Source organism: Barbatula barbatula (assembly GCF_947034865.1).
Source record: "Barbatula barbatula genome assembly, chromosome: 21".
In the NCBI taxonomy this organism is placed as follows: domain Eukaryota; kingdom Metazoa; phylum Chordata; class Actinopteri; order Cypriniformes; family Nemacheilidae; genus Barbatula; species Barbatula barbatula.
In genome coordinates, this window is record NC_136784.1 from 16,888,403 (window position 1) to 16,902,468 (window position 14,066).

Consider the following 14,066-nt stretch of genomic DNA (forward strand, 5'->3'; position numbering starts at 1 on the left):
ATGACTTAATAGATCCTTTGTCACAGTTTAAGAGGGGCTAGTCAGTGTCCTGCTGACAATATTATTTGGAAAATACACAATGTGAGCACCTCACCACACAAGTGGACCTTCAGTCCAATGTGCAAACAACAAATACTGTACCTTTGAACTCTGTGAACATAGACAGACACATTGTTCCAATTCAAACTCTGTTTATTGACAATAAATCAGTGATTTAAACTCACTTATACTCACAGGGTTTCAGGTTGTTTTTCGAGTCTAAGATATAGTTACATGTGCTCATGATACCATTGCTGAAAACAAATACACCAATGGTAACCTTAAGACAATTACGCAGCACTGTATGTATTGCAATACATATTGTAAAAAGAATGTAGGTTTAACATTTGTGTACAATTTATTTTATTATTTCGTATTAATCTATTTGTATTAAAACAGGCTATATGAATACATTTGAAGACAGTAATTTAGGAATTTCTTGCCAATCTTTCCCTCTGGTTTGGTTATTTGCAGCGGAATTAACTTTGATCGTTCACACGTTTTGCAAAAGGTGGCGGTAATGCGCCATTACGCTGGATGTCAACCGCCGTTAAACACAAAAGAAGAAGAAGAGCACCAATCGCCGCTCTCTTTTTCTTAGAGGATCGATTTGATCAACGCTCGACTTGTAGGGCTGCTGAATAATAGCGTGCGCGCTCTATTATCTTGACTCACTGAGCCTCGTTCTAATTAGTAGGATTGAGCAAAATAAAGCTAAATTTTATAAAATCCGACTTATTAGTTCAGTTCATTCGAGTCTGGTTTCGTACCTTAATTCACGCTTTTCTAAGCGGCAGCCCTCTGGTAAGGAAGCATAAGTGATTGTGAACCATTTTCACTTGTTTTGGTCCATATAAAAGTGACAAGAACACTGGAGAAGCGGGTCTTCACAGACCTCCACGTACTATGAAATATCGTGATCCAATCCTCAGATCTATTGTTAGATCTTATGCTGGTGCAGTGCAGGGTCCTCCATGTGCATAATAATGCCCAGCCTAATGTGACAAGAGTCTTTAGGCAGTTTCTGGATGACGAAGGCATTGATGGCCCTCACGTTCCCAGACCTAAATCCAGTTGGATCTCATGTATCTGAAGCTGCAGAGTAGCACCACAGACTGTCCAGCAGCTCACTACTCCATACTCTACTCCAAGTCTGGGAGGAGACCCCCGGTCACCATGTGGCATCTCATCAGGAGTCTGCCCAGACATTGTCAGACTAACATTATGAATTACTGCGATGAAATTTAAACAAATTGAATCAGCCAAGTTTCATTTCCTATTGTGATTTCACTGTTATTCCTGCCCTGAATGTGCTACTTGATTTTGGCTTTCATTGATCATTGTCACATTTTGTTCACACAATATGTAAATTAAGTGAAGAGTTTTAACCTGGATATTTAGGTGTTGCCTTAACTTTCTTGAGCAATGCATAAATGGTACCATTTACACAAATTGCAAATTTCTGTGACTGAAGACAGTTGGAAACAGGAATCATATAACAACTGTTCAAAAACAGTAACTCGTGACCATCTGCATAACTGCAAATACAAGGTTTTTAACATTGAAAGTCCCATCATGTGAGATGCAAATTTGAAGGGTCTAAATTAGAATCGGATGCCTTCATGAAACATTACCAGCACATTGCTGGTTACAGAGGAAGTCACAGCAAGCATGTGGTCTTATGGCTAGGATTTTATTTGCCATAAGCAAAACAATATTAATGGTTACAATATAACTTTCATGACATTTAGCAAAAAAAGTGACAAAATGAGATCGTGCAAGGCAACACCTTGAATATACTGAATAAAAGTTTGTTAAAACAAAGACAATAAAATGTCAACTTTAGTACATTTAGGTCACAAACAACTGTTTGTTAAAACAAAACAATAAAATGTCAACTTCAGTACATTTAGGTCATGAAAAATCTTAACCCAAACTGATAATTTTTCCTGGGGTTAAAGTTTGGTTTCTCGTACATAAGGTCAATTTAAGAACTTTGTGTCTTTATACCCCATCCTCAAAAATTAAGAGCTGTTACACGATTTTACTAAAAGGCTAGAGAGACCAAGAACAATATCTAAAATTTCAGCTCAATGAAAGTCTAGTCAAAACCACCCTAAAAGACCTAGTCTTTCATATTCATCAACTGTGGTGACGCTTTACATTGGTACAATATTAAGTCAATGCGAGTGAGGACTGGCGACTCTTAAACAAATGAGATTGATTTCTTACGCTGTACAAACTTCATGTTTGAATGCCCGTCCAAGAGAGTCCAAAAGAAATTGTACTGAATGGGTAACTTTTCAATCAGTCTTATCTGCAGATCTTTGGGGAGCCTTCTATTATTCTAAGTTTGGCTATGGTTACTCCATGCTTTCAGAATCTGCCTGGGACATATATGCATCCAACTCAGCATCAAGATGACCCTTGGTCTTAGACATGTAAGCATCGAGCTGGTTATCCAACTGCTCGCGTGTTACGACTGGACGACCTGCTCCTCTGCCTCTTCCACGTCCACGACCTCTTCCTGCAAAGCCTCCACGACCTCTTAGACCCCCACGGCCTAGGTAGAATCACAGTAAGATTTTAGAAATTCAGTAATAGATGAACAGAATAAACAAAAGAAATAAAAAAAATGGGTGAAATATACAAGTGAACACAATTGGGAAAGTAGTGTTGTGTCAAAACAATCGATGAAACATCTGAAAAATCTGTAACGTCAGTTAAATAGTGTTGATGCTAAAAGATGGCCAGTGACATCGGTCTCTGCAAGACTATATCTACACGAATAAATGTTTTCAAACAAAAAAGCATTAAATCAATTTTGGCATTTCGTCCACCATGACATCAATTTTGTTAATGAAAACTGAGTTTTATGAAAACGCACTCGAAAGTGGATACATTTGAAAACGCAGTTCTCACTGTAGTATGGAAGAGGAAAACACAGGGGTTTAAAAACGATGACGCATCTTTCGTCATCCAAGGCAGTTGTTTTGGCTGCATTCCAGTTTGATAGCATTAATATCAGTTTGTGCATGCTTTAGATTGCATTTTAGGAGACAGAATTATTTAATTTGGCAGCAGAGTGCGAGTTAAGTTTCACTTTCGCAGCTTTATAGTCTTGCGTTACCCGCAGCAACATCCCAGCTTTTCCCATACAATGCATTTACTTCACCTAGGTATATTAATGGCCGCCCAAGTATATTAAGTTGTAAAACACCATATATTGTGACATCAAAAACAAACATCAAGTGGTAACAGCCATGACGTGATGTCACAAATATGCTAATTTGTTTGTGACGTCAAAACCTTGTGGGAAACACTGTACCTCTTCACCCATAAAAAAAAAACCTCAGTCTTTGGTTCACTTTGCTGTGACAATTCAGAAAGAACCCCAAAACACCTGACAAATGACACAGGCTGACGTGTCTCTTACATCCAGTTACTGCAGATGTGAGAAACGCGTCTCTTACATCCAGTTACTGCAGATGTGAGAAACGCAAGTATTTCAGACGTTTCAGTGTGAATGAAGACAGTTTTCAACTGAAAACACACTAGTGTAGACATAATCCAACACATCTGGCATTTGATATGTGCTCGTTAACGTTTCTATGCATGTGCGTTGATCCATGATTTAATTTTTAACTCGTTTCATTTACTCTGGTCAAACGTTGTTAATGTTAGACAGATGGCCAGTGCGGACAGTCTCCGCAACAGTTCTCGCATTTAATGTTTGCGTTTCTGTCTTTGTCTCTGCCAATTATTATATGTGAATAAAAGCCTAGTTAAAATTTGTTTTAACAAACAATTAATGAGAAACATTTGTTAATGTTAGTTAATACATTTATGATAAAGTATGCAATTTATTTTATGTAATGCAAGTAAAAAAATTATATCTATTTATGTAAGCTCTGGTCCATTAATATAAACAAATGTAACTTTTGATTTTAAATAATCTAATGTTAATTTTTCTAATACATGTACTAACAATTAAAAATGTAAAAATCTAGGTCATTATCCTGTTCAATTTAACATTTAAGGGCTTATGTTATGGCAGCTTTTTTCCTATGGTATCAAAAATCCAAAATGTAGTTTGGTGACAAATCGTAACAGCGCACCTTGAAATCAAAATGTGTACAGAATCTATGAAAAATTCATACGGGTCTGTCTGTTTAAGTTACATTTTCAAATACATTTTGAAACTCCAGTACTAGGAATTTAATAATACACTTGGAAACTATGTACATTGAGTGTTTTGTGTCGTTTTTTATTTTCAAGAATTTATGGGATTCATTTAATTTATTATTTTTATAATCACATTTTATTTTGCCCATTGAAACAAACATTTTGCCCATTTATTTTTGGATAACTAACATTAATACATTTGTTGTAATAAATGTTTTATGTTAGAAATGCTTTATTCATTTTCCTGTGACTCTTGGGGTTCTCCATAAAGATTCAGCAAATGCAGACATTTTATACAATGTTAATATTTATCTACGATGAATCAATATAAAAAGACCAACCTTTAGAGTATTTATTTAAACTGATTGAATATATTTAAAAAAATTGTTCTTAAAGAAAAACACTAACTTTGACATGCAGTGAAATTGAGGATATGTATCGGGCTGTACTATGTCTTACCTCTTCCTCCGGGGGCTCCACGTGCTGCTCCTCTGCCACTCAAAGCTCCTCTACCACTCAAAGCTCCTCGTCCCACAGACCCTCCACGTTGACGCATACCCCGGCGGAGACCCATACGCCCGGGACCACCCCTGCCCCGCATTGGACCAGCACCTGAGCAATACAGAAAACATTCAAATTAGTTCGAACCTCACAAAACCTTCACCTAATTCACAACATGTGCGAACCACATGAAGCTGATCTCTACATGTTCTTGAGTGTTGGATTAGAAATGTTCTTATAGTAAAAAAAAAAAAGGACTTCACCAGTAATGTTGCTGTTTGATGCAGAATCTAGAAAATCAGTGCTGTTATAAATAGAGTCCAGAGGTATAACGGCTTACCACACACTCAAAGCTGTGGTGATCAAAGTAACAGAGATGGTGTTGCTTAACACTTCTAGTTAAGTCTAGTAGAAGTACTCAAGTGTTACTTTTAATTCATCCTCATATTTTCTCTTTATTTAAACACAAAATTTAGACTTTTTTTTTTATTTAAAAAAAATATTTTTTTATTTAATATCCACTGTTTTCTGTGGCTACTTTTTTAAAAGTATAGATTTAAGCACCGTTTAAGCATCGGAATCGATTTGGCACCTCCTTTTTATACTGCTTAATTTTTCACTAGTTTTTAGAGAAGTGCAATCCGAACACTGTAAATTCTCCTGCCACCTTATTAGCTTTGGTAAATAACATACAAGTGTCTATACATGTCCCCATCATCAAGCACTTCACTCAAAAAAAAAAACACCCTTGTTTTTTGTTTTAGTATACTTGGGGCACTTTTCCACTGTATCAGGTCGGGTACGACTCGCTCAAGCTCTATATTACCTTCTCATATTACGCAGATAATGACCTACACATATTACGTATGAAAATAAAAAAATTATGTTGCAAATCCAATGATGCTGATAATGATTCTCTCTGCCCAATCAGTGATCTGTCCGTAAACGCATCACATTTTGGTACAAGCATGCTACGCTTCGAACCTCAACCAATGTGGAACAAAACATTTTAGGTATTAGGCACTGTACACAGTGGAAACCCCCCAAAAAGTGAGCTGTAGCCCGCCGTACCGTGCAGTACTATGCCGTGGAAAATAGTTCTTGGAAAATAGTAGTTGCCCTGACAGATACAAATCTGGAATTAGGTCCTATCCATTTCCTATTTTCTGTTCCGTCATAGATATAGCGTTTTCCTCAAACAGTGAAAGCAGTTTAACCAGAAATAAACTCCGGGCAACTCTGGAAAATGTCACCCATATTTGTGAATATGCATGGCTAGTGAATATTTGTATTTTGCTTGAAATCAAACAATGCAATGCGATTTATTACTGAGCTCATTGCTTTAGCATACAACTAGGGTTTGACCAAAATTCATATCTCTGTATTTTCAGGACGAATGGAAATATACAATATATTCCGGTATATTGACTAATGTTTGCTTGGAACTCAAAGACTCATGTAAAATGTCACAATCCCACTTTTTTTAAAAGCTTATGATCATAAATGTAAAGGCAGGGCTTTCCTCTTATTTTAAAAATATAATTAATATATTGGTTTTTTTTGTGTCACAATGTCACTAAAGTAGTATGGTTTTGGTTGTGAGGGAACGATAATTTTTCAGCTTTACAAAGAACCCAGTGCTAAGAAAACAGTAGATTTTCCGAGGCAGTTTTGCATGCGTTTCTCACATCTTTTTGGTGACAAATGTTTTATAAACAAGGCAACTTGGGATTTGCGGATCGTTTGAAACAAAGATGGAGCAGTCTCTGTGATAAAAGATCTTGGTAATGAGTCATAACAGCAGAAGGTAAGTGAATCTGCATCAAGTGTCTGTTTTGTAGTCAATAGGCACGCAAGTGCATATAATGTAAACAAAACAAACATGTCAATTAGGGATGAAATTATTCCTTGAGTAACAAAGCTTTATTTAATCCATTTAACTACAGTACACACGGGATGATGCGACTTCAGTCACAGTACAACGGGTCTAGTGTGCTCGCCACACACCAGCTATAGGTGGAGAGGAGAGTTTTAAAGCCAATTGAGTGGAAAGGGGATTATTAGGAGGCCATGATTGACAACTGCCAATGGAGGGAATCTGGCCAAGGCACCATGATTACACTCCATATCTTTAAGAGAAGCGCCATGGGATTTTTGTCATCACAGAGACTCAGGACCTCGATTTAACGTCTAATCCAAAAGACTGTGCTTTTTTTACAGTATAGTGTCCCTGTTACTATAGCAGGGGATAAGGAACCATACAAAACCCCTGCTGGTCTCACCAACACCTCTTCCAATTGCAACCTAGTTTTCCCAGGAGGTCTCCCATTGATATTGAAAGCTCCCAATTTGCAACATGTTTTAAGCGCAAGGAAACGTGTCCTGGCTCTTAAGGGGGCGTATCACAGCACTGGCGTATCACAGCACTGGCGTTCCATGGCGTGTTCACATGTCAATCCATACACTATGTGGGGTCTAGTTATGATGTCCCTAATGGCGTTTCTAGTGCCTAGTACTGCACGGTACAGCTTACTGTTGGGGGGTTTTCCACTGCATACAGTACCTTGTACCTCATTCTTTTTTTTAGTACCACCTCGGCTTCCAAGTGTACTCCGCAGATTCCAAAATGTGACGTGTTTACACACAGATCACTGATTGGGCAGAGAGAATCATTAACAGCGTCATTCGATTAGCAACAAATGAATACATAATTTAATATGTAATATAATATTGTTATTTGCTTCGTGAAAGTTAAAATAGAGATTGAGACCCTTAAAGCAATGCTAAATGCAACATTAGCTTAACCTTGTGCGCCATCAAGCAAAGACCAAATGATCGGTTTTTGCTCTTTGCTGTAAGATTTTCCCAAACTCTCTGGTATTTTAGCAGTATTTTGATTTGCTGCCATCGATATCCCCACTAACTTTTAAGTGGTTCTAAACTGCTATGTAAAGGGCAAACTGAGCCGAAGTTACGTGAGCTGTGCCAAGCAGAGTCATACTAAACCTGATGGTACCATGCAGTGGAAAAGCGCCACAAGTTAACAAAGTTTTGTGAAAGCCTAAGCATAATTTATGTATTATGTTGATAGTCTCACTCTCTCTGTCCGACACACAGACACGTGGAGAGACATTAAAGGGGGTTTATTCGGTAAACCGACAGTCTTCCACGACAGTCAAGGTTTATGTCATGCATAAGCTTCAAGTAATTTCTTTGTATTTTTATTTATGCTTTGAACGAAACAGAACATGTAGGTTTATTTAAGTAGAATGCTATTTCCTTAAAGTATTTTATAGTATGTACGAGTATGTTTTTGTACTTACACAAAACAATATGTTTTTTTTACAGTACAAAAGACAAACGCATTATTTGTTTAAAATGGAGCACGCTGTAATTTGTTTAAAAACTGAGGACGCTGCTTTCTGAGTGAATGCACTCAATGGATTGTTTTTCCATTTATGGCTGCTGTACAAAACATGGTGGCAAATTCAGTGTATGTAGGCCCGTTCTGCATGTAGATATAAATAAGTTTTTTTTTTTTTACTTCGTTTGTAAGATATTACAAACATAACGGTTCATTAAGTAAGGTCTTTATAAACCTCTGAAGAAGTAGTTTTTTATATTATATTGCATTTCTGTCAATAGCTCCAGTTAAAAACCCCGTATTGTTCCTTTAAATAGGCGGTAGTTTAAAGCTATAGTTTAATGCATGCTCACCTTAAAAGAACATGTTCAGTATCAGTAAGCGTTTGTTCATGGCAGGCAGGTTGGCTTGTTTCAAGAGGACACACCGGCACCTACTGTCCCTGTGTGTTTATATATCTGATCTTGTGTTGTTTTACGTGTCATATTTTACTGTTATAAATGGAAAACATGAGAATAGGTTTAGGTTGCAACCATTTGACACCACAGATTTTTACAGAAAATGTTTTTCCTCCAAGTACAAGTCTTTCAAAGTTTATGAATACTGGGACAGTTACACTGTTTTTTATTTCACAACTATAAAGCCAATGCCATTGTATGGCTAATATATGAACATCGCTATATACCCAACTATCCTTTTAACCATCTACACCCTATGGGGCTAAAAGTAAAAAAGACCTCAACAGTTTTGTTAGTACTGCACCTGTTCTATGTGCATACAAAAAACAGCTATCACACCAGACCCAACAACCCCAAACTAAACCATAAAAAAAGACAACTTCAGCACAATAAGATTTTCAGGGGGCGGGTGCTAAACTGGTGATGGAAATTAACACTAAAGCATAAAGTCATATTGTATGTTGTCTTGGGAGCAGGCTGAAAAGCTGAAACTGCACTTTTATCAATATATTGGACTCAAACCAGTAGCATCACATAAGATGGTCTCTGTGTGCACAGCAATCTGACCTCTGAGAGAGAGTGTTCCTCTCATTGCACCGCCTCTGCCTCTTCCTCGCAGTCCTCGTCCAGCTCCACGCAATCCTCCCATGAAGCCCCGCCCTACAATGCCTCCCCGCATCAACGAGCCAATGGGCCTACCCAACCTGGCCTGGATGTTGCTTTTCCCGAGTCGCTGCTTTAGGCTCTACAGATGAGGGAGTTCAGATCAAGTCAGTTTAGAGCAACAGCACTGTTTTGGCACATCCTGCTTTTTATCTCCTTTCATGTTCAATTGCAGAACTCAAGACATACAGGCATGCAATGACACAGCAGCATCTTAATTTTTATGACTCAAAAGCACAGACATGCATTTGCATAGCATTTAAATTATTACCTATAGTATTTACAGTCTTGGCTATAGTATTTACTAAATGTATGCATTTACGAGAGTAAATGCATTTAAATTTCATGTTTTTTATGCCTTTTCTAAATCTTGGGTCTTCAGGAGGAGACATGTATAACAAACTACCTCAACTGAATGTGCCATATTAGATCATCTTTGCGCATTTCATCTCTGACCTGTTTGTGCTGCAGGGCAGCCTGCACCGAGGGCCTGTTCTCCATCTGCTGGGCAAGTCGCCGGTTCCGTGCACTGGCCGTGTGCTGCTGCTGCATGCTGGCCCTGATGCTACTCACAGTCGGCTGCTTGTTCTTCATCATGTTTGTGAAGCTTGTGGGACAGAACAGAAGGAGGAAAGATAGAAAGCGAAAGAAAGAGGGGTAAAGAGACAGGAGGAAAAGAGAAAGAGGGGATACGAGGAAAGGAGGGTTCCAAATCAAATCATTTCACACGGCATGGACGCAGCTACAGTGGAAGCTGTAGCAATTCAGTGAATGCCCATTTTTAGACCACACATTCCTTTACACTCTCTCTCTCTCTGTCTGTCTGGAGACACCCCAACATATTGTCTGGTTTATTTAATCTGAATCAAAGCCTATTATGTGGTTTCAAGAACAGAGGTAGGATAAACAGAAGAGGGAGTGATGAATTCGGAGAACAGAATGAGAGATAGAAGAGATATTAGTGGACTTCTTTCAGAGCAACTGCCACTTACAGGCCACCATCAAACAGTTGTGATGCCATCAGTCAGAGACAACACACAGCGAGCTGGCCCAGGGCTAGAGGGGTGTCTGGCTACCCGGCCACTTACAGCCAAGACCGTGACCTGGTACGGCACTTCCGCAAGATGTCTCTGATAAGAGTAGAAAGGATCAGTGGACAGGTCACGTCTAGGCATGGACTGGGCACCTCATTCCATAGACAGCAAAAGAGAAAGTCAGAAATTCATAGAAAGTCAAGATAAAAGTTCTAAGGGAGAGAGAGAGTGTTTGTGTGAGAGAGGGAGGGTACTCCTGGTGTATACACCATCCTGTATACATCAACTCAATCCCAAGGCTGAGGATGCTCTTCTGCAGAGAATTCAAGTGCAGTAAGCTTACCTCACCAGTTACCCTCTCACCTTTGGGTGTGCTCCGCTTATGCAACAGGGCTGCCTTACCTTGCCAAAATTTGGCTTATTCATCACAAGGATCTTTCATATAGCCTCAACAGGATCATCAAGTAATGGCTGCCACGTTGGGTAAGCGGAACACACTGTGTGGTAGTTTAGCGTCCATGTCAGGTCTGATGTCTCCCCCTCAATGACCTCCACAGTACACGTGTCTTGAGGCTTGTTGCCCTAGTTATCTCTGTATGCTTTCTCCCCCTGGCCTTGAGATAATGCTGTCAGGATGCGTAGAGCCTCACCGCTCATTCAGGGACACCTTGGTGGTGCTTTTCAGCACGACTTTTTGAGAAGATGGGGCACTCATGTTTCTTCTGACTGGAATGTGGTATGTCTCCTATAACATAAACGCCTCGTTGTAATAAAGGACATAAAACTGTATTGAAACAGAAACTTTGGATATCAAAAGTGTGCTGCCAGGAAAAATGCTGACTAAGCAGGTCACTGGGCTCTGCAACACATTGGATTTGACCGTTACCTTGAGTTGACGCCGCATTACTTGATCACATTATACGTGATATTAAAAACAAGTTTAATTGATTTTATGTCAACAAATGAACTTGCTAGTAACAGCCTCAAACGACTAACTTAACGTTCCCAGTGTTGTTAGCCATTCGAAGTAACATTACTCCGTGATTTAACGACACGATTAGAAAGAAAACTCGGCCTTAGACACTTAAGTTACTAGACTATTATAAAGGCACATAACTATACAGTCACTTAATTGGATTACATTCTTACCTGTATTTTCTTTCAATGACTCAACGAAGTAGCGTTTTGGTTGGCTGGGCAGATCTTTTAGCGGCGTAGCTAACGAGTTACTGACTAGTTTCTCACTCAAAACTTCTCTATATAAGCTTCGTAAAGTTATAGAATTGTCGCTTGCCTCAAAATATTTTCTCAGGTACTAAAAGCAAAACACTATCACATCAGAACTGAATATTTGAACAAGCTTTTTTTGAACCTAGCCTCAACCTATCTGCCATACCCCATTCATCACAAAATGGTGCTGCTAACAACTGCTCGAGACGGGAAAATGGTGCTCTGAAGTACCTACGTCACTTATCGCGAGAGTTAACAGTGACGAGATTCGTGGCTTTGTCCTAAATACTGTATCACAAGTATTATTTCATTAAAAGTTGCAGTATTTGTGCAGTACATGTCTGTTAAGGGAAACAATTTACGCCTTCTGCACGATAATTAATACATTAATACTCTTACCTACAATCAAAATAACTTGTGAATAAGTGTACATTAGCAGACGCTTTTATCCAAAACGATTTACAAACGAGGGAGTATTTAACATTCACAATATGCAACAATTTTTAAACATGTGTTTACGTTTGAAAGTCCTATAAAGTATACATGGTTTTGTTTATATATTTACATACATTACATATTTGCATTCAGTGTGCTCAGCATTCTTGAGTACGCATGCGCCATTTGATACGTCACTAATGTGTGACGCAGGATTTACGCTAGACAATCGCTGATTTTCAAACAATCATACAGCACGTTTTCCCGCACACTTGATATATATGTCTTCAGAGTCTGTCTTGACTTTCGCTGCTCTCGTTGAAGGCGCACTGTAAAGATGGCAGCGTTAGCGGTGGTTGAGACTCCATCAGGAAAAGATGCTCTTGCGGGAGGCTTGATGGATCTCTTAAAACCAGCAGTGCAGCAGCTTGACTTACACGTGCATTCAGTCAGGTATTCTTTTATAGGATTCGTATCTTATGCTTGTTATAGTTTTAAAATAAGAGAATGTGTTTGCTAACTGGCTAATGATTGTCAACATGACAGGTCTCGTGACTGTTGTGACTTGTGACATGCTTTTAACAACGTTATTTGCAATTTATTAAAATTATGTTTATACTTAATTTATTATCATCTCCACAGGGAAAGTCAAGTAGAACTTCGAGAACATATTGACAATTTGGCAACCGGTAAGAGAGTTTGACACAATTATGTAGCAATTTAACTAATCATATATTCAAATGACTCTGTATAAGCTGTTAAGTATATTCATTTTATTAGATTAGGATTTACGGCTACTGTGTCATCTCTTTTAACTTGTGCACGCTTCTTTTCAGAGTTGTGTAGGATCAATGAACACCAGAAGGTGGCACTTGATTTAGACCCGTATGTTAAAAAACTTCTTAATGCAAGGCGAAGAGTGGTACTTGTCAACAATATACTTCAAAATGCACAGGTAATTTATCTACTGCTGGAACTAATGCATTGCATCTAAAGCATTTATCAGCCATACAATTTATGTATACATGTATATGGCTTACTGTACTTTTTCTATTTTATCCTCTTGATACATTAAAAGGAACGTTTGCGAAGGCTGAACCATAATGTTGCTAAGGAGACAGCACGCAGGAAGACCATGCTTGAGGCATCTGGAGCATTTCCTCCACGTTCTCCCAGCAAACCGTGATGCCCAAAATCTCAAAAACTAGGAATCTTTCTTCATTGCCATGGATGTTTCTGTAAAATTGCAGAATCTTTCCTGCATTGTTGAAAAGCACTAAGCTATGGCTCCAACAACACCCTACTATATCGATGCTGTATGGGTTTAAGTGTTAAGAAATCAGTGACAGCATTTTATATAATATATGGATTTCTTTCCTTGCGGAAATGTGATGTTTATGAAAGGATTGATTAAGAGTTGAAATATTTATGGTAATTTATCAGTACTGAAGGAGTCTGCGGTCTCTGTCTGCACCTTTTTCCAGTTATTTTCTGCCGCTTATGTATTATATATTTCAATAGTACATTTGTAGAATTTTTAACTGTACATTATTTATATATATATATATATATATATATATATATATATATATGTACATTATTTATATATATATATATATATATATACATATATTATACTGTACAGTATACCTCCAACTGATATTTCTATTCTTTAGTTTATAATCATAACCTTAATCATTATATAGGTTGATGTTGCAAGTCACATATTAATTAAAATGAGGTCTGTTAATATGCCTTTTAAAGGAAAAAATTAACTTCTGCAGGCATCCATGACATTCCATTGCATTATAATTAAATCAGTAGTCAAATCCTAGGTATATACATTTCTTATGTAAATAGGGAATGCTTTGTAATAGGAGAGGAGAAAGGGCAGTTGAAGGTGACCTCTTGTTTTATCTGAAAGAGAGAGAGTTGGAAAAGATTTCAGGACAGGTGAAAGGTCAAGGGAGGGAATCTGTTTAAGAGGAAGTTGGAATCATATGAGGGGCCTCCTAAAAAGTCACTTTGTTGATGAGAGATTAAAGACAGATTTTGGATTTCACTTCACTACAACAACGCGAGCGAAGGAGTTGTTTGAAGGCCTTTATCGGATGGATTGAAATGTTACAATTGTGACTTTTGTAATATCCCATTATT

At 38.1% G+C, this 14,066-nt stretch overlaps 2 protein-coding genes across 2 annotated transcripts; one reads left to right on the top strand and one right to left on the bottom strand.

Moving 5' to 3' along the window:
• Positions 1-1,364: 1,364 nt before the first annotated feature.
• Positions 1,365-11,734, bottom strand: chtopa (chromatin target of PRMT1a). The gene is made up of 6 exons (XM_079484062.1): positions 11,394-11,734; positions 10,895-10,989; positions 9,667-9,817; positions 9,115-9,292; positions 4,684-4,836; positions 1,365-2,602 (listed from the first exon to the last, which is right to left on the bottom strand). Exons 2-6 carry the CDS (start codon positions 10,957-10,959, stop codon positions 2,403-2,405), a joined length of 747 nt encoding a protein of 248 aa, XP_079340188.1. The 5' UTR covers positions 10,960-10,989; positions 11,394-11,734; the 3' UTR covers positions 1,365-2,402.
• A 450-nt stretch (positions 11,735-12,184) lies between these two features.
• snapin (SNAP associated protein) lies at positions 12,185-13,436 on the top strand. The gene is made up of 4 exons (XM_079484100.1): positions 12,185-12,362; positions 12,552-12,598; positions 12,746-12,864; positions 12,988-13,436. The coding sequence occupies exons 1-4, from the start codon at positions 12,247-12,249 to the stop codon at positions 13,093-13,095; spliced, it is 390 nt and encodes a 129-aa protein (XP_079340226.1). The 5' UTR covers positions 12,185-12,246; the 3' UTR covers positions 13,096-13,436.
• Positions 13,437-14,066: the final 630 nt, after the last annotated feature.